At 38.4% G+C, this 26471-nt stretch overlaps 2 protein-coding genes across 4 annotated transcripts; one reads left to right on the top strand and one right to left on the bottom strand.

The window, feature by feature from the left end:
- Positions 1 to 1025: 1025 nt before the first annotated feature.
- GTPBP10 (GTP binding protein 10) lies at positions 1026 to 12473 on the bottom strand. 2 transcript variants are annotated; one of them, XM_009085934.4, is made up of 10 exons: positions 12314 to 12473; positions 11681 to 11874; positions 11496 to 11587; positions 10327 to 10471; positions 7724 to 7797; positions 6722 to 6774; positions 3767 to 3874; positions 3194 to 3271; positions 2137 to 2260; positions 1026 to 1502 (listed from the first exon to the last, which is right to left on the bottom strand). In XM_009085934.4, the coding sequence occupies exons 1-10, from the start codon at positions 12344 to 12346 to the stop codon at positions 1282 to 1284; spliced, it is 1122 nt and encodes a 373-aa protein (XP_009084182.3). In that variant the 5' UTR covers positions 12347 to 12473; the 3' UTR covers positions 1026 to 1281. The 2 variants fall into 2 exon arrangements, with proteins under 2 accessions (XP_009084182.3, XP_018764938.1); XM_018909393.3 differs by having other exon boundaries at positions 11681 to 11869.
- A 7044-nt stretch (positions 12474 to 19517) lies between these two features.
- Positions 19518 to 26333, top strand: FAM237B (family with sequence similarity 237 member B). 2 transcript variants are annotated; one of them, XM_009085933.3, is made up of 3 exons: positions 19518 to 19718; positions 21665 to 22061; positions 22770 to 26333. In XM_009085933.3, the coding sequence occupies exons 1-3, from the start codon at positions 19644 to 19646 to the stop codon at positions 22793 to 22795; spliced, it is 498 nt and encodes a 165-aa protein (XP_009084181.1). In that variant the 5' UTR covers positions 19518 to 19643; the 3' UTR covers positions 22796 to 26333. The 2 variants fall into 2 exon arrangements, with proteins under 2 accessions (XP_009084181.1, XP_018764939.1); XM_018909394.3 differs by lacking the exon at positions 22770 to 26333 and having other exon boundaries at positions 21665 to 22727.
- Positions 26334 to 26471: the final 138 nt, after the last annotated feature.

Here is a 26471-nt window from a genome sequence, read left to right as displayed (position 1 = left end):
CTGCCAGGCAAGCAGGAATAGGATGAGAGGAGATGGCCCCAGTCCGTACCAGATTGAGGAGATGTACAATCTACAGGATGAGAGGAGATGGCTTCAATCTGTCCCTCAGGTTGGACATCCCAGGAATTTCTTCACAGAAGCGGTAATGGGCTACCCAGGAAGGTGGAGGGTAGAGGTGTTTAAGGAAAACAGTGGACATGGCACTGAATGCCATGGTCTAGTTTACAAGGTGGTGTTTGATCATTGCTTGGACTCAATCTCACAGGTCTTTCCCAACCTAATTGATTCTGCAGTTCTGTTAAATGGAGTATCAAGAATTGACAGCCTATTCTTAGCATTAGTGAAAGCATATTAGCCCTAAATAGTAAAATTAGAGGAAAATCACAGTAAGAACCAATACCAACAATAAAATAAATGCATTTTAACAAACCATACCTTTCTTCCCAGTGACTGCTTTAACAAAATCTAAAGAAGCAGCGTATGACATATATATTACAAAACAAAACCAAACTAGAAGGCTTTGCTGTATTCAATCTTATTTTACTTTACAAGCAATTTAATAGCTTTAAGTAGAAAACATCCTGACAATAAAGGACTTCTATTTTTTTTAAATTAAAATGTGAGTGTGCCTTCTTGTAATACAAAATCTAGAACACTAATTATTTCCAAAAACGTATAGCTCCGTTGAGAAGAAGCCATTTTCTTCACTGAAATGTAACATAAACCCAACAACCCCATAAAAGGAGGGGATCACAAATTAAGCATGGGAATTTGACATCAGGATTTATACAACTAAGATGACTAGAGCAGGCACCAGCAGGTGCCAAAAAACCCTCAAACATTACAAATCAGTCTTATTTTTTGTGCTCCTACAGCTCGCTTCCCAGTAGCTATTTATATGTATTTTCCTTTAAACCCTTAAAACCAACAAAACCCCTACAATACAATGTCTGTCACAATAGCAGAACTGGTTCACCTTAGAAGGCACAGACCCTGGAAAATTCCTCCATCAGAAACTCCCCTTGGTTCTTCTGATGCCCACAGGATATGCAGAGTTGTTGAACTTACTCCGTTGTGCAAGTTATATTCCCTCCATTCCTCTCACTTGGAAAAAAATATTCCAGGGATCATCATTTGCCAACGTAAATAAAAAAAACTTGTCACTTTCCCCACTGTGCCCTCCCCACCTGCCTAAACAAATGGAGGGAAGCAGGCAGTGAGGGAAGAGGGAACAATGTACACAGGTAAAATATTGAAATGTGCTGGATCCATTCAGGAACGTCAGCTTCTATTCATTTGTCCTTCTTTGGAAGTTTGTAAAAGCAGGAGCTTCTTTTTCCGATATTCTTCATTCACCTGCTCTGCTTGCTCATCTATGGATTTTCTTAGACATGTTTTGAGTTCCTCAATTCCTTCTCCAGTATATGTAGATATAGGAATCACCTCTCTGAATTCAAGAGTATTTTCTGGAATCATTTCTTCCTCTAGTAAGTGAAAGAAGTCTGAAAAATTGTATTGAAAGATTTAGTACCATCCCCAAGTACTATATCACTACAAAGCCCATAAAATCCCATTAAATATAGAAAATAAACTTTATAAAAATTACAGTAATAAACATAGCTGCAATTAATATAAATACTATCTGCATAATTAGTCTTCTCAAATCTCAGAAGACAAGCACTAATATAGCATTTATACCATTCCTAATGCTGCCATGATTCTATACACTTCCAGTGACCATAAAGAAATCCCAAGCTGCAGAATATGGGAGAATATGGACTCAAGCTTTTCTGGTTTTTCATGCACTCCTGGAAAGAAAAAGCAATTCACCCCAATGTAATTGCAAGATTGAAAATAAACCTACATAGACCTTTCCAGAATTTTCACAAGTTTATGCCAAAACCACATGACAAATCATCTGGGATATCTCTATTTTATTACAATCCTTTCCCAAGAGTGAAGCCATTACAAATGCATATAAACAGAGCTCTAAATGCAGGAACTGATTTTAAACTTATGTTCAAATAATAATTTTACTAGCTGACTTCAGTTTCAAACAACTCTCTGCCAATGCAGTTATCCATATGAAATCTTACTACTACTTTTGATGAAAGTTATTGTTGGAATTTCATTTACCCTGAGGATTCTCAAGTTGTGTCATAAGTTCATCCAAGTTATCCTTTGCACAAGGCAAATCCATTTTATTAATGGCAAGAAGCGCAGGCTTCGTTACAAGTTCCTCTTTGTACAGTTCCAGTTCCTTAAAAGAAAAGTAAATTTCCCTTAGTAAGTATCTGTAGTTTAACAAGTGCTACTTCAATTTTAAATCTCCTCTTGCATTTGTTTAATTGCCTAAATAGCCCTTCTTGCCCAAGGAACTGTGAGTTTGACTCGAGAGCTCAAGGCTGATATATTACAGCACAGAAGAAAATAATGTTCAGTGATTCAGTCATTTTTTTGCTCAAAGACAGATTCCAGGTAAACAGGCTAGCTCATCCTGAAATGCCTCTTACAGAAAGAATGAGTTTTGGTTTTTGTTTATACTGACATCTGTGAACACAAAATCAATTTCAGAAAAACTTCAGACCTATAAAACATATAAGAAAATCCTTTGTAGAGTGTTATAATTCTTAAACATTTTAATATTAGAAAATCCCAACCTGAACAAACTAAAAATAAACAGCAATACCTAAAATGTAGAAGATTCATCAACTTAAGTCATACAGTTAGAGATAAATTTAAAATGACATAATATGTATTATTCAAATAGGAGCATTGTTAAGAAATGGAAACAGTGAATGTCTGCAAGGCTGGGGCCTGATGTTGGTCTACACAGTAACGGCATCAAGGCAGGGCTTTCTTTAACTGTAACCACACATTTCTACTTCTTAAAATGCTACTGGATTGGGGAACTGAAAATTATGTGTCTTTTTACCTTTACTTGACTGTAAGAAATATCCCACATGCTGCATAGATTAGATAATTCTATTAATAATTATCTGGTACCCAACAAAAACTAGACCAGTTTAACCTGGACAAGTAAAAATAAAGACTTTATCACTTTGGAGAATCTCTTTGGTCACTGGCCTTATATTATAAATCCAGAAGACACAGTAACATTTGAATGTCTCTCCATCAAAACTGAGCCATTCTCTTGACTCAACAACTGTCTCATGGGAAGATGAGAACTTACCTTTGTTAGAAGCAATATCGTTTCAAAGGCTGTTCTGAACTGAGTCTTCATAGACAGCTGAAACCCAGAAATATCAACCTGAAAAATTTACACAAAAACAAGTTTTGTGGTGTAAAATTTTGTTACAGTATCAAGACACTCTCCATTAACTACTTTGCCCTGGAATGTCCATGGCAATGTGTTCACTCCTGGGCAAATAACAGAGGGCAATTAAAAGCAAAGAAACCTCAGAACTGGAGGCACAAACTGCTTAATTCTGATATAGTGTTTCTCAAAGGTCTGGTTTTTAAACTTCTTAGGGGAAATCTTACAGAAAAAAAATCATGCTTTTGTTATGCTTGGAACACTTCACTTTTCTAAATTAATTGGAAACTTTCAATGAAAAATTCTATTTAAGAACTTAATTTATCATTAGTCATTTGAGTGGTCCATTCTGTAAACACAATTACAGCTATATTTATCACAATCATGCAAATTACAAATGACTTTCTAAATTCCAACTACATTGCAATTAAGATATATTTTATTTATTGCACTTTAATTTCAATAAACTGTAAATTTTATTTAACTTACAACTAAGAGAAGCTGTTTGGTTCTCTCTACATGTTTGAGAAATTTATGGCCCATTCCTTTGTTTGCATGTGCACCTTCAATCAGTCCTGGGAGATCAGCTACTGAAATCTAGGAAAACAAAAGTTTCGAACAAAATACTTCCAGTAAGCAAACCCAGGGACTTTAAACTATCAACAGTGATTATCACTATACACAAACAAAAGAATCCAGAAAAAATAATATGCATTGGCTGTTTCAATACATTTACAATCTATCATTAGAAGCAGATTAAACAAAATGCTGCTATTACACAGACCTGGTGCTCCTCATGTTCCCCCTATTTTTTATAGCTGTCTGCTAAGTACAAAAGAGAGGGTAATAATAACTCAGAAGAGATCTTACAAAATTTAGCTATTACCTGAGAATAAAACAGACTCTGAAAGGCGATCAGCTTAGGCTATCACATTTGTATAGAATTCAAACTGTCACTGAGACAGCAAATAGTCTGCTCCTTGTGGCTACAGAGTATCATTACTCCAAATGCAAACCCACTTAACACTGCTCCCCCGAGCATGAGAAGCTACAAGAATTTGATTTCTACTCTTCAGTTCAAATGAGACTTTGATTAATGCATCAGTTTCCAGAGAGAGCCCAGCAAAGACTGCCATAATGGACAGGGACCTTGTCACTTTCTCTGCTACTTGAGAGGGCTGTTGGACAGCTGAGGCAGACCGAAAAAAAGCAGAATGATAATGAAACCCCCAAAATGGCTACTCAGTAAGTCACAGAAAGCTAAGACAGAGAGTGAAGTAAAGAAGAGCAAAGGTAGGATCTTCAAATCTATCTAATGCCCATTTAGACAGCAACTGGATTAAATTGAACAATACCTGAAGCCAGCATACCATAAAATTTCCAGTGTGCTACTTGGTGCAGAAGGGGGCTCAGATACTCTGGTAGAAAATGTAAGTGATTCTTCTAGTTTTCATTATCTGGTACTGAGACCTGAAACCCAACTCTACTCAGGTCCTCTACTTCTGTGTTTTTTTTTTTTTTTTCAAGCAGTAATAACAGACAGCATTAGGAAACTTGCACATATTTTCTTTTTATATTGTACTAAGATAAAATGAGCAAATTGTTACATATCTCTTTAAAAATATGTTCTTTAGGAAAAGATGAGTCATTGTCCTTTGAGTGATACAGGAAAGACACTTCAATTATTGCTCTTAATTACATTGCTTATGTTGTTTCAGTTTCAGCAGTTGCAATATGGAGAGAACTTCCTCTTACCCCCAGAAGTTCCCCGTGATCACAACCCCGAGTTCCCTTGACTTCAGGAAACAGGTATGTTGTCCATATAGTTCCTATATAACCCCCAACACTATGGTATAAAAACCATGAACTGTAGAAATGGCCAACAATAAGGATCACTGGCTATGACAAGACAAAGACTTCAGAAAAGAAAGGCAGAAGTGAAAGTAAATCTCTTGCTGGAGAAAAATACACCAGTATAAGCAAGAGATCCTCATTCATGGTAGACAGTTTTTTGAAAGGGCTATGAAAAATCCTGTTTATTTGCAGCATAGCTTTCTAGGATAAGCTACCCTAAACTAGCAGATAAAATGAATATATAAAAAAAATTCCCCTAGACATATTGCATCTCTGCAGGGAACCAGACAAACTCGACTTACTTTCTTTAATACACAGTTTACCTGAAGTTTGTTAAATGAAGGTTTCAAGCATCAGATACTGAATCTCCCTAGCATTATTGGTTCTGAAAGCAGAAACAGTAGTTTTTTGTCTTTTCATATCTGAGGGTTATGTTTTTCTGGTTAACTCATCTGAAACCCTTTTATGCACTTGGCTTTTATCTTGAAAATGATGAGTCCAGTGCTGCATGTATCATATACTTCAAAAACAAAGTAAAAGCACATCAAAGAAGATTCAAGCTTGAGGAATGAAAATGTTTGCTGCAATTTTTAAAGCAAGCTGGGGTCTAAAATCTATTAGCCTCTCTAGTCTCATTTAACACTGGTTTCCCCATCAGTGGATACCGTAGAAAGAATTCCAGGCACCACACAATTAAACTGACAACTTTTATCTGAAGAAGCTGGGTGGAACAGAGCTTGCAGAAATTCAAGTGGTTGGGCCATAACTCCAGCAGTCTCTCACAAAAGGAACTGGACCCAGGTGCCTCACCTCTCAGGTAGTGCACTATTCTGGCTGTTTAAGTAATCATTATCGTGTCATACTATTTCAGTTTTTAATTCAAAAACCCAACCCACCAAACAAAACCCACCCCTACATCCCAAAAAACAAACCAAACCAACAAAAATGCCACAAAGACAAAAAAATCCTAAAAGAAAGTTAGAACAGCCAACCTTGAAAGTCATAACAAGAAGTTATGGTAGCAGGGTTATAATCACAAAACTCCCTGCCATTCACTAACGTAAATCTTCAGCTATTGCACAAATCTGCCACTATTTGCTTTCTGAAAATTACTCTCAGTCCAGAGCTCTCTGTGCAGGCAACTTGCAAGAAATTTGCTTCTTCTAAATATAAATAACAGGCCGGTCTCTGAAAAAATGATTTTTTTCCAAGTCCTAAACTTTTAAGAGTACACTAGGACACAGCAATCTCAATTCCATAAATAATTTCATACCTCTAAGACTGTAAGCTAGGATTAGAACCACAGAAGAAAGGTAAGGGAAAATGAGAAGCCATTTATTAAAGTGACTTGAAACAAGCTCTACATCATAATACTGTATTTGGCTATGAAATTCTCTTATTATTACTTCATAAAACAGTACTTTTCTCACAACTCCTGTTAAGCCCATGTAATTGCATTTGACATGTACACATTATGGATACACATATGAAACTACCTAAAAGTTTTCATTCTCTTTCTGAAATTCTGTTAAGCAACATAAGTAGTCACTCCATGTAACTTCAACAATCAGAGTGAGGTTTCACACCAACCTGCTTATAATCTGCATACATGATCTTTCCAAGTTCAGGCTGTATTGTTGTGACTGTGGCAGGGGACAAGAAGAAAACAAAACTGGTTTTAACATTTAAAAAAAAAAGTTAAAGTTACAAAACATTTAAATATCGCAGAGCTTCCTCAGTGTATTTAAATTAAACAAATGTGCAGAAGCAAAAAAAAAAAAAAAGTATATAATAAGGAAAAGGAATAAAGGAAAAGCAAAATAAGGTAGATGAAAATTAGACCACAAAAAATCCAGTGCTTCACCAAGTCTTATCTCTTTCTGCAGTTCTGCCCCAGTCATCCCAAAATGGGAACAGTGAAGGTAGAGAAATCTCAGACACAAAAACTATCACCTAGACTATGGATTAGCTTTCAAACAATGAAAGGTAAAACAATGAAAGGTAAAGTGAGATAGGACTCTTCAAACTGAGAAAAGGCTGTAAAGAGTAGGGAATGGTGCAAAAAGGTCAGCAGGAATTATTGGTACTTGCAATCTTACTTTTTAATTAAAGAAGATCAGATAACTAATTTGAACTTACTGATAGGAAAAAAATAAAAAGTTTCTGTCCATTTGTCAGTGGACAGATTAAAACCCCAAAATCTTCTCTGTTGCAAGTGGTAGCAAGTTCTAAACCATACAAGATGTTCAGGCAAAGGAACCTGACAGTACATATCCTGTAGACTGAGGACATTGCACACCACAGAGAGTCTCAGTTGCAATAAAAGGGGCTGAGACAAAAATAAATGTTAAATAGACCCTGCATTAACAGGTTGAAGCATTATGGGGGTGTATACATAAAAAACTGAGGTGGGTAAAGAAACTGGACACTGAGGTAGCAAGTATCTCCTTGAAGTATTTATTATAATTAAAAAGCCAGGCAACATTGCTACACCCTACTCTTTATTAGAAACCTTTATTATAAACAAGTCAGTGAAAAGACTTCTTGCTGTTGGGAAATTTTACTGCTCTGAAAACAAGAGTATGAACTTACATGCATAATTTGCAATCTCAGGTTTGGCATGCGAAATCTTGCTTAACAAGGATGACTTTCCTGCATTTGGAAACCTAGAAGGAAAGTCAGGATTGCTACACTGAATAAACACTTATATGATTCCTGTATATTTATTTCCAAATGTATTGTTTGATGCTATCAACTCATTTTTGCCCTCATTTACTCAGACTATTTTTTTTATACAAAACAAAGAAGCCCCAAATCATTATAATTTACTTTTTGACATCAAATCTGAATAATTTTTCTAAATCCAGCAATGCTTCCTAAGGATGCAGGCAGGAGAGTTATGTAAATACAGGTGAAATATATTTAAGGGAAATCTTTCAAAGTCACTCAGACAGAAATACAGCATTACCACTCATGTACACTTGGATTCACTCTTCATGTGCTATAGCTGATTTTATAAATTATGCTTGCATTCTAAAAAGCTGTCATGCAAATCTATCTTACCAGCTGGATTTACAATCTCAGCATACACATCAGGGTTTACAAAAATCTACACTTTAAGTACCAATGATACCTGTGCTAGAGTTTAGCTAACACAGCAAAGCAAATGTGAACTCAGAGAGCGTGAGACTGTGCATATGGACACACATGTGCACAGTTTATGTGTGGGTTTAAGGCATTTGTATGAGGGATCCTGAAATTAGTACTAACTGGTTCTGCTACCAAGTAAACCTAAAGGAACACCTAGGAGCTGGTCTGTGCACACCTGTCTATTAGAACATCTCCACTTTACAAGGGATAGCTATACCTGCATGCCACAACAAAAGTGTTTCTTAAGGGATACACCAGCTTTTACAAAAGCTTCTTCACAGAATACATCTACCCACTGAAATGAAGACCTAAGTTAAGACTGAAATTGTAACACCCACTTGTTTTAAAGATTAACCTGAGCTGGAAAAGGCACAATAGCTTTTACACGTGTAAAACTTGAAGTTAATTCTGACACCCAAGGATAGACTACAGTCCTTATTCTTAGCACATGCTCCATCTAGAAAGGCCACACAAGACTTGTGTTCCAGTCAAATTCACAAATATTCATCTCAGAATGATCAAAGGCAACTCAACAAAGTCACAAGATACAAAGGCAGGTGTCCCACAGAAAACCAGTCCCCAGTTGAATATATGGAGAACCATGACCTGTTAACAAGGCTGGTACTGTATTACAGGCCTTTATAAAGGAGCTGTACATAAATCTTTCCTAAGAAAATTAAAGCAACCTAATGACTCTTGTTATAATAGGGAAACTACTGAGTGCAGTTTTCATATACTCTGATGTTGAAAGGTGCCTTAAAGACATTCCAGAAGGTTACTCTGGTCATATCCTCAAGAAAGCACTTTGTTTCCACTGAAGTAGATTATGTTCTTTGAAATTGAAATTGCAACCTAGACTAACACATCACAACCTGTACCCAAACTTGATGGGCCTTTCTCAAGTCTACATAGACTTTTTTTTACTTGATCTAATACCAAACCACTCACAAAAAAGGCAAAAATAGCAAACACAAAGAGATCAAAGTACAACCACAACCACTGGAGGCTGATTCATATTCTCAATAAGAAAATTATATGCTTCTCTAATTGACTGATAATGATTTTTCTGTCCATTTGGAAGGCAAACTGTCAGCTGAAATACAAGATTAAAGAAGCATCAGTATAATAAAACTCCTGTACTTTCACACTAATCAAAACAAGAAGAAAATTCTGTCATGTAATTACTGAAGACCAACTGAAAATTATATAACTTTAGAGAAATTTTATACTGTCAAAATTATTTCTAATAACAAAAAAAGAAAAATATAGTTAGTGTATCAATCTGTCTTCAAGTTTCCAATTTTTATCCGTGCTGTCTTCAAGTTTCCATATTTTACTGGTATATAACAACTAGACTATTTCCATCTCAAACTCATAATTTCATGTTTCCTATGTTTTTTTATTAATAAGGACCATAGGGCTGATTTATGTTAGCAGATGCTAAATAGAACAACAGTTGTACTACACTAAAAGCGTAGGCTGTTGAAAGCTTTTTTCAAATAAAAATATATTTATCTGTACTGTTATAAAGCAGCAACATCGATATGCAAGTCCTATTGTTCCAGTTTGTAATTACTTCCTTCCAACACTACAAGCTTCTTTTTTAGGGAGAGTAGGAAATGAAGCTTTTGGCATTCTCTTCAGAGTTGCTACTGAAAGGATCTACTTGTGCCAGTGCCATGAAGTTAAACATGCAATATGCAGTTTTCTTGGCTCTGTTTTGCACCTCCTACCTACTTAATTAATGTTGTGCTAATAATATTGTGGCCATCACTGCAACTGCTAAATACAATTATATTACTGATTATGTATTATCCTGATTCATGAAGCCCTTTGCTCACCAAAACGTAACAAATACTTTCAAATGTTAAAATTAATTTTAATAGCTTTACACTCAATCTGATTTTTTCAAACTGCAAATAACTTAGGTGACAATGCAAATGCACAATTAACACTCATCATCCAAACTCTCAAATTTCTTTGAAATCGAATTTGAAATGTACTACTTTGTTTTCTAATATTAGTTTTCAAACTACCATACTTACCCAACTAAGCCAACATCTGCTATAAGTTTCAAATCAAGGTGAACACTTCTCCTCTGACCTTTGCAAGGCAGAAAGTTTGTAGCCAAAGAGCCTCCAAGACCTCCACGAGCTGCTAAGAATCTCTCTCCTGCTGCATTAAGCTCTCCTGCAAATAAATTTGTTAGTGAAAAAACACAATATCCTGCAGTAGTTCACTTGTGATTTTCCATTTAAATGTCTCCAGTTATAAGACAATTTTCTGTCCGCTTCCTTGCAAGAACTGTGCCCTCAAGGTCATGGTGATTGTCCTTGTTTGTCAGCAAATGAAAGCCATCACACCCCTGTATTTTTCTCTGTCATACAATCAGCCACCTCAGGAAAACTGCAGGCAGGCAAAGTATGGCCAAGATGGAGGTTCTGAACCCTCCAATATTTGAATTGAGGTATGCAAGGAAAAATATGCATTGATAGAGATGTAGCTCCCTTCAGAGGGTTCTTATTTTTCCATTAAGATGCAGACTACGATATCTGCCTTAGGGTTAGAATAATTTAAACAACAAAAAAAGCACCACACTTGGATATCTTTAGCCCCCTGATATGCCTGCATCATAAACAAATCTTGCAATACATCCAATGTAGTTAAACATCCAAACCAGGGCAACTTGGGAATTTAGTTTTAATTCTAAACAGTCTGAAAAGCTCTGAGAAACTGCAAAGGAACCATTGAGAGCTATTCCAAGAGTCTTGAAAGAGATCTTCCTGGTGAGTAAAAAACAGATATGCATTTTAAGTATCCTAACATTCAGCAAGGATCTTTGTCTTTTGAGCATCTGCATAATTCAGTAAAGATATAGGGACACTCACTTGGGTTTATGCAGACATAACTTATGAGAGGTCATGACTGGCTCGGTGGAGGATTGGTATGGCTTCCAGCCTTTAACACGTGTTTCCAACAGCAAAGGACTTGAAGGTAGTGACAGAAATGAACTACTGCTAATTTCTGGAAGGGGTCCCTGCTTTTCCAAAAATTTTTACAATGTATTTGTCAACTCTTTGGCCAAACAAATTAAAACATAGACATATTTTGGAAAACCTATAACCTTAAAACGTCCTAGTAGTAGAAATTCACTAGATGTTATCAGTAAATGTGACAAACATTAGATACTTTAAAACAAAGGAAAGGTTCTTACCAATTTGCTTGCCATCATCATCAAGAACTGAAATTCCCAAAGGCACATGAACTTCACAGTCTTTTCCTTTTTCACCTTTTAGAGCTTTAACACTGGGAGAAATTAAACCTGGCTTAGTACTGCTGGCTGACATTTTGCTTTCTGGAAAAGCTGTAAATAACAACTTTCATTAAGAAGATTCTTACCTGCTGTTGGCTCCAGTTCCAGCTACAAATCGCTTCTGGGGATATTTCTCTCTAATGCTCTTTAAGGTAGTCCTTTCTCTGGCGACGAACCAGACATCACCACCTCTTCCTCCTTCCCCTCCCAGATTAGGATAACCCATTCCACCAGTTCCTCCTCTCACATAGACCCGCAAATCGTCTATGAAGTTGCTGTACTAATAAAACAACAGTTTCAACATCAGTTAATTACGTTCTCTTTATATTTCGCTTCACAGAAACGCGTGTAAAACCGCTTGGACTGATCTTTCATGGCAATAGATGAAACTTCAGAAAGCAGAGCGTGTAGTTTTTAATCAACGTTAGCATGTCTGCCCTGGCAGCGACACCTTACGGTGCGCAGGGCCCCGGGCAGCGCAGGGCAGCGGGCCGGGCCGGGCAGGGCAGGGCGCCGCAGTCCCGCCTGTGCCACCTTGGGGGGACATCGCCGGCGGGCCCTGAGGGTGCCGGGCGCTGCGGGCAGCACGGGCGGCACAGGAGAACTCCCGGAGAAGCCCCGCAAGCGGGACCGCGGCTCCCCGCCAGCCCTCCCCGCCACCCGAGCGCCGCCGGGGTGGCGGCACCGTCCCCACCGCTCCCCGGGCCGGCCGCACTGACCTTCCGCAGCACCGCCGCGCCGCACCGCACCATGGCGGGAGCAGCCGCCGCCCGGGCCCAAGCCCAGGCCCAGGCCCGTGGCTGTGCAGAGGGCACGGGGCAGGAGGGTGGGCGGGCTCCGGGCGCCGCACGGCGGCAGCGCAGAACCGGCCCCGCTCCGGCCTTGCAGACGCGCAGGCGCGGCCCGGCCCGGCCCGGCGCTCCCTTGGGCTCCCGCCGCCGCTGCGGGCTGTCGGCTGCTCCGAACCCCCGCGCAGTGGGTTCGGCCCCGCTGCCTGACACGGCCGGGCCCGCGCCTCGGGCCGAAGGGAGGCAGCGACGCCGAGACCCGCAGGGCCAGCGGGAGTTAACAAATCCTCCTGAGTTACAAAGGATGAGAACGGGTCCTGCCTCACCCCTGAAACAGGCCTCGTAACCTCAAAGGAAGGACCCTGGGCGAAGAACTACCTGTGCGTTTATTGCACATTCCTCTTGAGTCGTCGGCTCCTGCTGTGTCACTGGCCATCTCTTGTCCCTTGGCTGGCGCCACAGGTCCCCGTACCCTTTGTAATGCAAGGGATTGGTGCCAGTTCATGGGCTTTAGAATCCGGCAGTGGGAGGTGGCGACCACCAATACACCAAATCAAAAGAATAGAAGACTGAGCATGTGGACTAATTAGAATTGGAAAGGAAATAATTTAAGCAAAAGAAGATAGGATGCTAATAAATTACTAGATAACCTGCAGCTAATGAACTGTGATTTTGCTTGCTAAAATGTATATATAAAGTTTTGAGAATTGCTATGCTTGATTTGTGGAAAACCTCCGCCTCGCACCCTGCGCAGAATAAACTACGTCTCCTTTGGAAAGGAGAGGTTTAGAAACCTGGCTCTGTCCGTGTTTAGAGAGTCCCTAAATTGGCAGCAACAGGAGTGCCTGAGAGGAGAGCCCCAACTGCAGGAGCAGCCAGGTTTTGGTTAACAGCAGCACTCTCCAGCTGCGTGTTCTCCTTGGAACCTGTGTGCTGGCTGGAGACAGCATCTCCTGTTGGCTGTCCCCATGCAGGTGGACCCTTTAAAAGTTGTTGGTCATAATGCTGGTGTGCTCTCCCTCGAGAAATGGAGACCCGATCTTTAAATTATACTAATTTTCAAGATAAGTATGACAGTTAAAAATACATGGCTTTAATAAGGCTTAAAGTGCTTTGCATTTTTTTAATGGTCACGAATAAGAAATTATTTTGTAAATCATGACATCAATAATGTCTGAAGAGTAAAACTGGTGAAAAAATCATAGAGTCATAGAGTTGTTTGTATTGGAAGGGATGTTAAAGATCATCCAGTTCCAATGCCCCTGTCATGAGCAGGGGCACCTTCCGCTAGACCATGTTGCTCCAAAGCCCTTGTCAACCTTGCTTTGAACACTTCTGGGGATATAGGGCATCCACAGCTTCTCTGGGCAACCTGTGCAGTGCCTCACCACCCTCACAGTAAAGGACATTTTCTGTGTATCTAACCTAAATATTCCCTTTTGATTTGAACCTATCACTTGTATAACCTTGTACTATCGCTACAGCTCTGGGTAAGTCCCTCTCCAGCTTCCCTGTATGGATGCTCCACATACTTGAAGGTTACTATGAAGTCTCAACACAATCTTTAACAGGCTAAACAGCCCAAATTTCTCTGGCCTGTATTCAGAGGGGAGATGCTCCAATCCCCTTAGCAACTTCATGGCCTCTTCTGGGCTGGCTTCAACAGTTTGATGTCCTTTTTGTGTTGGGGGCACCAGAACTGCACACAGTGTTCCAGGTGGAGTCTCACCAGAGCAGAGCAGAGGAGAAAAATCACTCCCAAGTTCTTTCATAAGCCTCTATTTTGGAGATAAATATTACTTAGACAATATGAGCATGTTTTTAGTTTTTTTCTGGGTTTTTTTTAAAGCACTAATTCTCATCAAAAAGTAAATATTTTTCTGTTCCTTCTTACAGCTTTTGCACAAGGTTTTACATTCTTGATTGCACCTGTTAGCTGCCTGAGAAGAATCATTACGATTTACAGCAATTTAATACTAAAAATAACTTTACCAATGCATGTTATCTGCTACATAATAAAGTAATTTAAAAAAATTAGAAAACAGGGGTATGCCTTATACATTCTAAATGGCCCAGCAGAACATTTAGGTTCATGTGAGTGGCAGAACAGAAATTATTACCACAGCAAAAAATTCAGAATTCCAAGTTTTGCTTTCAGGTCATGGGGACCACATCCGCAGCCCTGAAGCAGGTAATATGTAAAATCTAGTGGGAAGTGTTTTGAACTGATCAGTTAAGAATGTCATGTCTGGAAAGTAGCAAACGTGGGCCTGGCCTTGTCCTTGAGGCATTTAACTGAGGGCTTGCAGGCTGAGACTCCTCTCCTATACTCAGATGTCTCCAGAGGTCAAACCACGTAATGAACAGCTCCCTGCTATCTTCATCTCTCTCTCTCTCCAAGTCTTTGAAGTTAGGTCAGCTTAACGTGGACTGTAATTGCTTATCTTTGAAAAGAAGAAAAGTGATCTTGGCCAACCACAGACCCTGAAACCTGGTCTCAGTCTCACTACAAAGCTTTGGAAAAACTCAAATTTGCTTTATTAATTCCCAAAAACATTTGATATGGTATCACCTGGGAAGGAATGAGTATATTGGGGGTTAGGAGAGAAACTGAAAAAATTAGATAGCCACAAATAAGGTTGAAAAGTAAGATGTCAGGCTTAAAGGGTTTGTTTTAGGATGGTCTTATTTGATATTTGATATTGCATGGTGCTTAGTTGCTGGCTGGGATTAAACCACCACAAGAAGTATCTCAGGAGATGGGTTTCATTTAACGTAGGGAGGTTATTAAGGTCATTGTGTAAGGCCCTGGTAAAATCTCATTTGAGGTACTGTGAAAACCTAATCAATTGTTCTATAGCTGAGCTAATGTTGAACTAAGAGAGGGTTAGAGGGAAGTTGGGTTCATCATCAGAGACCCTGAGAGCCTTTCAAAAGAACAGATCTTAGAATGGCTCAGCTTGTTTACTGCAACAAACAAAACCAGAAAGGAGACACAAGTGCTATGTATAAATATATCAGGAAAATAAACATGAAGGATGAAAACCATTTAAATGAAAGGGAAAGACACAAGAACAAACAGATATGTACTATTCAGTAATAAGTATATCAGGAAACCAGAATAATGTTGCTAGTCATTACTGCAATTGACTAATGAAACTGCTTTTTCATGGAATTAGCGGGAACAAAAATATTTCTATTTTTAATATGGCACTTGATAAATGTATGAGGTGATTGTACAACAGAGGTTTTTTTGTAGTGGCAGGGAATCAGTCCCTGTCATTCAGGAGGATGTTCCTGTTCTGTGTTACCATGCCAATTCGTAGTACAAACAGCAGAACATTTTGTCCAGTTTTGTGATTAATAATATGGGAAGGACTTGTCAGTTTTTTCTGAATAATAGGCAAGGTTTAGAAGTCCTTATGAATGCAACAGTTAGATTGTGTTACTGTGACTTCACTAAAGTATATTATGTCAGCATCCTATAGAAAAGAATAGAAAGAAGGGAGAAAGCAAAAGAACTTTAAAGTGAGATGAAAAAAGCACAGGTAAGTTGTAGATAGTTCTTCAAGGATCAAGTCACAGGCCCAGAGCCCTCCTTAGATACCAGTATAAGTATGTATCAAATTACACCTTGGTTTTGTGCTGTCTTATGCTTTTGTGGTACAGAGTGTTTGAATTTAGTCCTTACAACTGTTAAGAGCAGCCTGGTCTGAAGCTGGTCCACTTAGCAGATCCTTAAATTCAGTATGCTGCACTTCCTTAACGTGCAGCAGAAGGTTAATGTGTTAATGTGTGGACTGGCCCAGAGGTGCCAGCAGTACTAACCAGTGTTAATTGATGTCATGTAATCAGTCCACAACTTCACCTCAAAACACAGAAATAGAGAAAAGCTGGTCCTATGACTATGTTATGAGTTGAAGGTGTTGAACTTATTGACATAACACTAGATTTGTTTTAACAGAGAGCAAGTTTATGCCAACAAGCTCATGCCAGCAGGGAATTAAGCAACATTTCATTTGAAATGTGGCATTGTGCATTTTCTGGATCCTTTAATAGGATTAAGTGGCTCGTCACACATACATGATGCTAAGAATTACTGAAACAGAATTATTTTACACACTGAAGTTTAAGGATATTTAGATGTTTCATTGTCCAAATACCTGACTTCAAAAATGTATCTGGTCTCCTGAAGAGACTCTGTTTGCCAGGGCAGCGCTGATTCTATCTTCTTTCTCTCCTGCTTGCTCTGGGAGTGTCATACTTGATTTTCAGTAACAGGGCTGTGAAAAGTCAAGTCTGATGGCAGAACATCACTGTAATTTTTTACTTCAGAAGCTGCTAATCAGTGATGCAGAGGGTGACTCAATTCTTTATCCTCAGTGAATCAATCCTGTTTATGAACAAGTGTGCCTATGTCACAGATATATATATAATTCAGTCACAAAAGGCTGGTAGAATTTTAAAGCTTTCCAAACTGACTTATATATAATCAATGCATATTCTGAGTTTCATGATAAGTAGTGCTTCAGTACCTGCTCTTTAATTTTTACTGTGTACTTCATGTATTTGTATATGATTGCTTGAAAATCACAAGGGCACAGCTACCTCAAATACCAATTTTACCCCTCTGTTTCTTTTCTCTCATGGTATAAATTACTAAGTAATGTACCGTCATCAGCTCTAACAAGAAGAAGCCATAAAATCTTTTCCCCCAACAATTTTAAAACTTCCCTCAACAGATTTTTGAAATTTACTTTATGTGGTGTTTTACCCAGTCTAGAAAGAAGTAACTTTGATGGAAATATGTAGAAAATAAGCTGAAATATTTTAGCAATACAGCTTTATTTAACAAAGAGTTGAAATAATCAAAAATGAAAGTTAATTTCTCTTTCCTTGCCTTTCTGAACATGCACACAGCTGGTAAGTTTGCATAATGGTCTTTCTAATTGAGAGAAATAACTTCACCAACAGACCCAAGGTCCAAATATTGTAAAATATTGATGTATTAACTTTACAGTTTTATGGGAAAAGATAAAGAGATTTACCCAATAGCAAGGGTACGCTCTTCAGTACAATAAAGTTCCACTAGATGGAAGCACCTCAGCTACCATAATAGAAGGAAGTGCAACAGTTTAAAACACATGCCATGGAAAGGTATCAATGCTGGAAGAATTTTGAGGGAAACTTTCTTTTGCCCAGATTCAGCTATCAAATAAAAAATTAAAAATCACAGAAATAGATACTTTCACTATGAGCCATCTAATAAAACTCAGTGTCAAGCAGCTGTGTTGGAGTCCTTGTGTTTATATGTATGCTGTATGCTACAGCTTTGGAATTTTTTGGAACCCTGCAGAATTAAGAACACAACAAAATTTTTCTCTAAACCCCATTTACATTAAGTCATTATCTCATAAAAAACGTTTCCAAAGTACATGGATAAGCTCTCTACTTTAAGGATTTCCCCTTCAGCCCAAGCTTTTACGTTGCTTTCAGATATGTTAGATATTACAAAGGTGGTCACAGACTGATTTTTCTTGACTTTCCTTGACTTTTCTTGTTCTGAAATAGAAATTTAGGTGACTAACTTAATAAACATGATCAGTGACTGTCTTCATAATGCTTCCATCCTACAAACTTCATGTAACACTTCACAGGGTTATTAGTTACCAATAATTTTGATCTCTGCTAACTTAAACTCATGGGTTCATCCTTGTTCCAGGCGGCATTCCCCACAGGTGATGATCCCTCAGTGCAGGACTGACAAACTGGATAACATCAGAAAGGAAAATAAAATACAGAAGTCAGCCTTCAGAACCTTTTTCACTTAGAGATATGATTTTTTTTAGATATTATCAATGAATCTTCATGTAGATTCCTAAGAGAACATTATTGACAAGGTGTCATTTTAAAAAGAAACATTTTTTAAAAAAGATTTTCCCAAGAAAAATCTATTCTTCAGCATTTTGATTTCTAGAGGTGTGTTCTGCAAGTACCTTGTTTTGGGACTAAAAATGGTGGATTTAACTAGAAAAAGGAAAAGCAAGAGGAGAGTGATAAAAATGGAATCTGTAGGATGAAGAAGTATGATTAAATGCTGCCTTCAGTGGCTGTTGGAGTAGAGGGAAATCACTGTGTTTGCACCAGTAGCCTGTGCTACTACACCCAGATGTTTTAATTGGGAATGAAATGAGAAGGGATTGATGCCACAGCCAAGCAGCTGTGGAACTGTCCACCTCTTTACATGCCTTTAAATGCCTTTGAAATTCTGGCAGTTTCACTGTGACATTGACAGCACTGATAAATTTGATAGTGCATAAAGCAAACAAAAAGGGAAAATTTTCTTAACTTGAAAACTTACTGAATGCTGGTTTTTGTTAGTGGTACAAGGGAGCTTGCTTGCAGGTAGGTTCCTTGTGAAGTCTTTCTAATGCTTTAATTTCTTTTTTATAAACACTACCTTAGAATTTCAAGGAATAATTCCATCTAATAGAGCTTTAGCTCCTTTCAATGATACAGTGAGTTCAGAGATAAGTTTACAGTCTTCCAGATATTTACTCTAATTAGTGTGTAGGTTGAAACATGGCATACTTTTTGAAGCAAGATTTTGAAACAGTGTTGACATAGCTTAGCTGGTAAGGCTTCCAGAAGATACAAAATTATTGTGAACCCTTGCCAGTTCAGAGCAGATTTGTGTTTGTGCTTAAGCACTGTATATATTGGTTTTTGACAGAAATTTCTAAATTTCTACTTGAAAAAACTGACTGCTCCTGTCATGTTGAACTCCACCAAATCATGTTGTGAAACCTTAACAGACCCGATTTTACCACATATTTGTTCTTTTTCATTACTTTGAACATTGTCCCTGCATGTTCTAGTGGGCAAACAGGAGTGTGCGTGGAAACCTAGGTTTATGAATGGGAGTTCATTAAATGAGAGTGTTCATGTTCCTGATTAGGAGGCAGATTTCCTATCTGTTTTTCTCCCTCTGAAGCCCTCTGCCCCTCCCCTTGGCTCAGCCGAGGCACCCCCACCCCGAAGGCAGTGTCTCCAGGTGAGGCCCCAGCCCAGGCTGGGCTGACACTGGGCGCTGCTGCAGAAAGAGGTGGGGCTGCCACAGCTCCCTCCACCCTTCCTTCCACCGACCTGAGTTCAGCTGCTGCTGCTGCTGCTTTGCCAGTGGCACAGTCCTCCCTGTGCACTGGAACCTCGGCATTCTCGAGCATCCAGCAGCTGCCAGGCACTTGCAGCCCTCTCATGAATGTCTTTCTTTATCTCCAAGTGGCTGACTTCTCTTTTTCAAGGCTACTGTTTTCCATCTCCTCGCTTAAATACTGTAAGTACAACTTCTGCTGTGGCTCTTTAGTTGCTGCCTTTGTGAAATTCCTCTCTCTCTTGTACTGAACAGTGGGAGTTTCTAGTTCAAAGTCTCTGAGGTTTGTTGTGGTCTCTGCTCCTGTTTGTGCTGTTCAAATGGGCCTTTAGCATTTCAGTTTTTAGCTGGATTAATACACGAAATCAGAACAACTCACAATGTTGGTTGTTTCCTGGCTGCCGTTTTCCTACTTTGTAGGAAATTGCCAATGTGTCCTTCCTCTGAATGCTGGTGCCTAGTGAAGTGGAAGCGAGAAAAGAAGCATTTCCATCCCTACTTGTTTGCTGGAACCAGTTTTCTAAGAACCCAAAGAAGAAAACTAATGTATGCTGATAAGCTCTCAGGATGCTGAGGCAGGTAATCCTGCTGCCTGCTGAAATGTAGCTGGTCTGGGCTTTTAGGAAGGAGCTAGGTTGGAGGGTATCTGTCTGCCTCAGTTCCTTGGGTTCTGAAGCTGAAGTAAAGGAATACATGACTAGGGACCTCAGGTGGCTGCAGCAGTGTGATTACACATTCTAACTAAAAATCATCCCAGGACCCTGAGGCCACAGCAAAAAGGCCTATTTCAAGCTGTCCTGGTTCCTGACCCAGTTTGGTGTGACTGTGAACTCCATGGTGTCACCCCAACTCTGTATTCTTACAGACATTCCACATAAATGTTGTATGATCTATGGATTATTCTCTCTTTAATTGCATCACTTGGAGTTGCAGAAAGGATGTCATTATGTTAGCACTTTGAAGACATCACAGACTAACTTTTAATATTGACAGTGCCCAGAAGAGTACACTTGCAATTGGGGCCAAATTCCCAGTAAATTTTGCACAACTGCCCAAAATGTTGCCTTTTTTCTGTACAAAACCTCACATCATTTTTAAAATTGTATTTTACATTCCAAATTGGAAACTGTGGGTGTAAACATGGCACCAGCTACTTAAAATGGAATTGATTCAGGATACCAAACTAAGGGGCATTGTCTGAAAGTTTTGACTGTTTTCTTTTTCTTCAGACTTCTTCCTATGCTTGTCTTTTTTTGTTTCATTGCTTTTCTGTTTATGTTTATTATCCTGTTCCACTGCACTTTATCTTGGCATTTCTATCTATTGATAAAAAAGGGCTGATAAAAAAAAAATCAGGTGTTTTAGTGCTGTTCTGTCTGAACTTGACTCAAGGATATGGAATACACATCATAGGAAGACTGCATTTTTCCCAGGGGGAATCTCTGTATAGTAAAGAACACATATTCTGTAGCACTTGAAGTTCTTATTATGCCTCCTGTTTTATTGCTCCTTCCATCTCCAATTCTCCAGATACTTTCTCTGTGTTCCATCTAGACTAGAAATAATAAAGCAAAAATCTCACTTAATTTTCTAATATAAGCCAGAAAAGAATTTTCCCTTTTCCAGTCTTGGAAGCAACAGCTGTTGAATGAGTTCACAGCATGCCTACACTCACCCAATACACTGTACATTTACCACTCCTTCATTACCATCTTTCTGAGTCAGACTTTCCATGAAAGACTGGCTGTTTGTAATTGTTATTTGTTTGCAGTAACTTAAAATAGCATACCACTAGGACTCTTTAAGCATCTGATATTAACCTGATTTTTACTGACAATCCAAGCACAGCAGGTTAAGGGAAGTGCTGGTCTCAAGGAGCAGTTCTGACATTGCCTATGGTCACTTCAACCTTTCTGCTTTGGGTTTTCATATTCTAGATGGCATTAACAATTTCTAGGTTTCTAGCAAACCTAGCTTCCAGCATTAGGGTTCATTGACTGGTATTTATTCCACAGTTTGGAAAAATGTATTTTTCTGAATATATGTATAAATGATCCCTTTGGGTACCCATGAGAGTTATGTGACAATATAACGTCAGAATCACTGTGATTTTATTTACTTCTTTTCAGGTATCTTCTTCAAGTATGGAATTTGTATGGAAACGATGGTGGTATCTTCAGCTGGGCTGTATATTATTAGTGAATTTGGGTTATGCCAATCCAGAGTATCAAAAAGAAACTCCTCCAAGCCTGCGTGAGATTGACCATCAGTGCTGGGAGGTATCGTCCCACGGGCTGGTGGAAATTAAGAAACTCAAGGTAGCAGATACAGTCATTGCTCTCTGGGACTTCATGATGTTCCTAAAGGAATCCCCTAAGCCCAAGCACAATGAACTCTTCAATGATTTAGCCCAGAACTTCTGGGATATGTATGTAGACTGTGTGCTCTCAAGATCCCATGGAATGGGCAGAAGACAATTAACATCTCCAAAATATTCTTCCACGTATTCACACAGAACTTTAGGAGGTAACTATAGTTATAGGATATGGTACTAATATTAAACTGAACCAGTGCTCCATCCTCACCCTTCATTGTTTAGACAACTCAATATACTAATTTCCAATTTTTCTGACTCCACTTGTCAAAAGTGTTTGCATCTTTCAATGGTAGCTACTATCACAATGCATGAGACACTAGTAGTTAGAGTACCACATCTCTATATTTAACAAAGTGAAAAAAATTACTCAGTATGCATGTGGAAGTGTGTGGAAATGGATGCTGCATTCTCTGTTCATCACTGTGTGCATATAAATGACAATACATTGGTAAGTAATTACAATACTGAATTTTCCTGGTGTTGGGAGTTCAGCCTCAGCTTTGGGGAATCCTTGTTCTGCAGAAAGGAAGCTCAAATCCCTGACAGTTTGAGCCTTATTTTTCCTAGTAAAACTACTGACATATAATGTGATGTCATGGTCACTGTGAATCACTAAACAGTGACAGGTTCTGGCCATGATGATCGGGTTTGAGTCTGAACTGAGATCATGTAGGTGACTTTACATGTTACTAATCAGTCCTAGATCTGTTGCCCCCATTCCTCCTCAGCAGTAGGCTTTTTTCTGATGTACCCTGTCAGATGATTCAGGTTCCTGGAATGAGCATGAAGATTATTTATTCATAGCATTTCTAACACATTGCTTGGGCAATAACTACCTGTCTTTCATAATCTTGCAGGGTCTGCTTTCATCAATCCATTTTAGGCCAAAAGGGGAGAAAATGAAGATACTTAAACAAGGCAACATCAAAACGAAGGAGCGCAAAATCACAATATGTATTGTAGATGTTTGGACAAATCCTTTGGCATGGTTCAATCCTTTTTTTTTTTTTCTTTTTGTATAAAGTACTTAATCACTCCTCAGCTGATAAGTACATGAACCTCCTCCCTTTTGCTTTCCTATCTTGCAGACTACTATGCTCGCCTATTCCTCCCTCCATGTGTGAACGTGTTCTGAGTCAACACCTTTGTTTTCCCACATAAACTTTCAAGTTTGGATGTGTCATATTTTTGTAGAGTCTTGTGTTTTCCAATAATTCTCTTTTTAAAAGTTAATTTTGATGGAAACCCAAAATATTTTTATATATTATGCAACAGAGAAAATGTGAACAAATTTATTTTATACATTGTCTCACACATACTATTAACCTTAAGAACTGAAAAAAAAAAAAAAAAAAAGAAAAAGAGATGAGACATTAGGCTAAAGGGAAGGATGATGCTCATTGTAATGTCCTGTGCAGTCTAGCTTTTTATTTTATCATTGCTTAGTCTAAGCTATGGATTAATTAAAGTATTTTTCTAAGCATCAAGGTCTGAATAGCAGTAGTTTTTTTATCCATTAACATGTTATTTGAAGCCACTACTACATGACATGCTTTACACAAGACTGTAAATAAGGTCATCGCAGCTGAGATGGGACCTGTGCACCAAGTGGCTCAAAAGAGGGACAGGCTGACTCGACTGCTGCTCTCAGTGTAAACCATTGAGCATTGGATAAAATAACTCAAGGAGATTAACTGCCTACTTAATCCAGTTCTTCTGAGCATAAAAAAAAACCCTGAGAAATGCTGACTGTTCTCTGTTTTATTCCCTGGGCAATGCAGCTTGTCAACCCCCGTTGTGTTTTAGCCTTTTATGAAATTTCAGGTGGTTTTAATTATTTTAGAAAATATTACTCATGCTGTAATAGCATATAAACCTTCATAAGGAGCAAGAAATCCATTGTAAAATATCCAGCAAGTCTCATAGATTAGTAAATGTTCATGTAGGTAAACACAATATTGAACAGCATCTTCTAAAAAGTATTCTGGAGAGGGTACAAAAATAGTAAGAGATTTTTCTGACCAATGAACATCACTTTAAGTTCCTGATAGAAATAACATTTTTGAGCAAATGGAGTTATTACACACCCAAACACAGCAGCTTCAGGGATTGATACATTCTGATGAACAGCAGTTTGAGAGCAATTATCTAACCTGCCCCAGCAGTAGCCAGTTTATAAAGCTGTGTACTGCATTGCATTTACAACAGAAGCTTTAACTGGCATAAACAATATTAAAAAATAACCCTTGTTCACCTACATTGATCACCCACAGAAGTGTTAAAAGTATAATAACATTTTAAAGGGATTGTTTCCTCTATTAGTGGTCTTTTAATTGAATGCCAGAGCAAGGTATCCTATGCAGTTTTAAAAGCTTCATCCTTCTTCAGGCACTAAGTCTGTTTTAATTAGTTTTCTATAAGACACAGAAGTGCTTAGCATCCACCATAATTGTCTCCAGAATGTCTGAACAATCAATTGCTATGGTCACTCTGTGGTGTCTGCCAAAGGGGCAGGTGAATATGAACCCCAAGTCACAGCAGCAGCAGCAGCAGCAAAACAAATTCCAGGTGGACATGCTATGGTGTACATTTATGAGAGCTGAGGAAAGCCACAGCTGACTACTCCTGGCATGTCAGCATGAGGGACTAACAGTGAATGGGATTATTTTTTCTTCCACCACTACCTCCTCTTTTTCCATCTCTAGTTTACAGAAGGGACAGCAAGCCCAACTTCTTGGGTGTTGAATGTTCCCCCCTGCAACAGCCAAACTATGGTCCATGGCTGTCTAGCAAAATCAAATGCTGTTTGTGATATTGATTTATGAAGGATAAATGTAACAATTTGGAGAAATTCTGTCCCCTTCATTCTCCAGTTGTTATTAATTAACATTAATGCTTAATTACCAAGGGAATTTGCATTTGCAGCTGCTCATTTGCTGTCAGATTGTCTGTAGCAGAAACAATACAGTTGTGGGAGAATGTCATGGAACTCACTTTGTGACTGATTTAAAGTTTTTGCAAAAGCAAATCTGATTTCCAGTTAATGGTTCTTAATCCATACCTTGGCTATAGTGTATTGCTGTAGTTTTTGCTCAGAAATTGGAAGGACTTACATGTCCTCTACATTTTTTCAATGGGTCTTTGCCTTGCTGACAGTAGTAATGAGTCACCTACACATTCACATATGCATATGTAAAAAAACATGTAAAAAACCCTCCAAAAGTCACAGTCTTTGGTCTACTAGTAAAATATGTATTGGTTTTAATTGTAAAAAGACAACAGACCATATATTCTCTAAATCAGTAATAAAGCAGCAAGGCCGCTGCAGAGCTGTCAGAGAAATATAAACATAAAAAACTGAGCAAGACTATTTGACACAGGACTTCACTTAGAGAATCTTTATACACCTTGGCTAACCTTTCTTGTAGGCAGGCAAGAAATACAAATAGGCTACTTTAATAAAACAAACTTTATACAGATAGTCTTGGGAGAATGTTGTAATTAAATCAGATTATAGTTAAAAATTATCAGTCAGCAAAGGGTCACCATAAAAAGTTAAATTAAATTACCTCAAGTCAATTTAATTTCTCTATCTTTAAATACTAGGTGACTTTCCTTCACTACAATGTAATGACTTTCTTATTCAACAAGGGTGTAACAGACCTTCCCATAAGAAAAATCCTTCTGCTTCTTGGAAAATGAATATATAGAGATTTTTCTAAACTTCAAATATAATTTTTAAAATGAATGTTTTATTTTATTTCATTACTTTCTTGTGGTTCTTCTTTTTATAGAATCTAGGTAGTTAATTTTGAAACAAAACTGTTTGCCTTTATTTTTAACGCCACTACTTCTATGTTTGTCTTGTTATGTGCGAAACATTTTGAAGATACACTTATACACACACACTATTCCATCCCTCTTTCATGAAGTAAAAAAAAAAAAGTGAGTTGGAGCATGTTTAGCTCAAATTTATTTCCTTTTTTTCAAGTTAAAAAACCAAAAGTTTGTGCTTTTCTCAAGATGTTGCTGACAAGCAGAAAAGACAAACTAAGTGCCAGTTGGTATATCACAGCATAAAAGGTTGCACTGTCACAGAAATTTATGCCATAGCACTGGACAGCAACTGGTTTTAAAATGAAGAGCCTCAGGGAGTCTTGTGCTATTGTAACATAGTGAATTCTGGCACTGACCAAAAAAAAGCAAATAGCTCAGAAACTGAGTCATCTACATAAAGGTCTGCTGCTCACCAGTTTGTGTAGGCATTCTAGATGTGCCAAGGTGGAAGAAGATGAGTTCTTTCTGGAGACAATGGGGATAAGAGCCAAACAATTATTAGATTAATAAGATCAGTTAAAGAGCTGTGAGCAACCCAAATGGAAAAGGACCTCTCCAACAGGCTGAAGGGAGAAACTGCTGGCACAAACAAGCTCCTCAGTAAGTGTTTAGATGAAAACTGGGATGTCAGAAGTCCTGATGCTAGAAGTGGCAATTCAAGAAACAAAATGGGCTTGGACAAAAACTATGTGGGTATGGTATTCAGGAAAATGAAGAATCAA

This window comes from Serinus canaria, chromosome 2 (assembly GCF_022539315.1).
Source record: "Serinus canaria isolate serCan28SL12 chromosome 2, serCan2020, whole genome shotgun sequence".
NCBI classification, from domain to species: Eukaryota; Metazoa; Chordata; class Aves; order Passeriformes; family Fringillidae; genus Serinus; species Serinus canaria.
The sequence above is the reverse complement of the archived record's forward strand: the minus strand, read 5'-3'. Positions and strand labels throughout refer to the sequence as shown.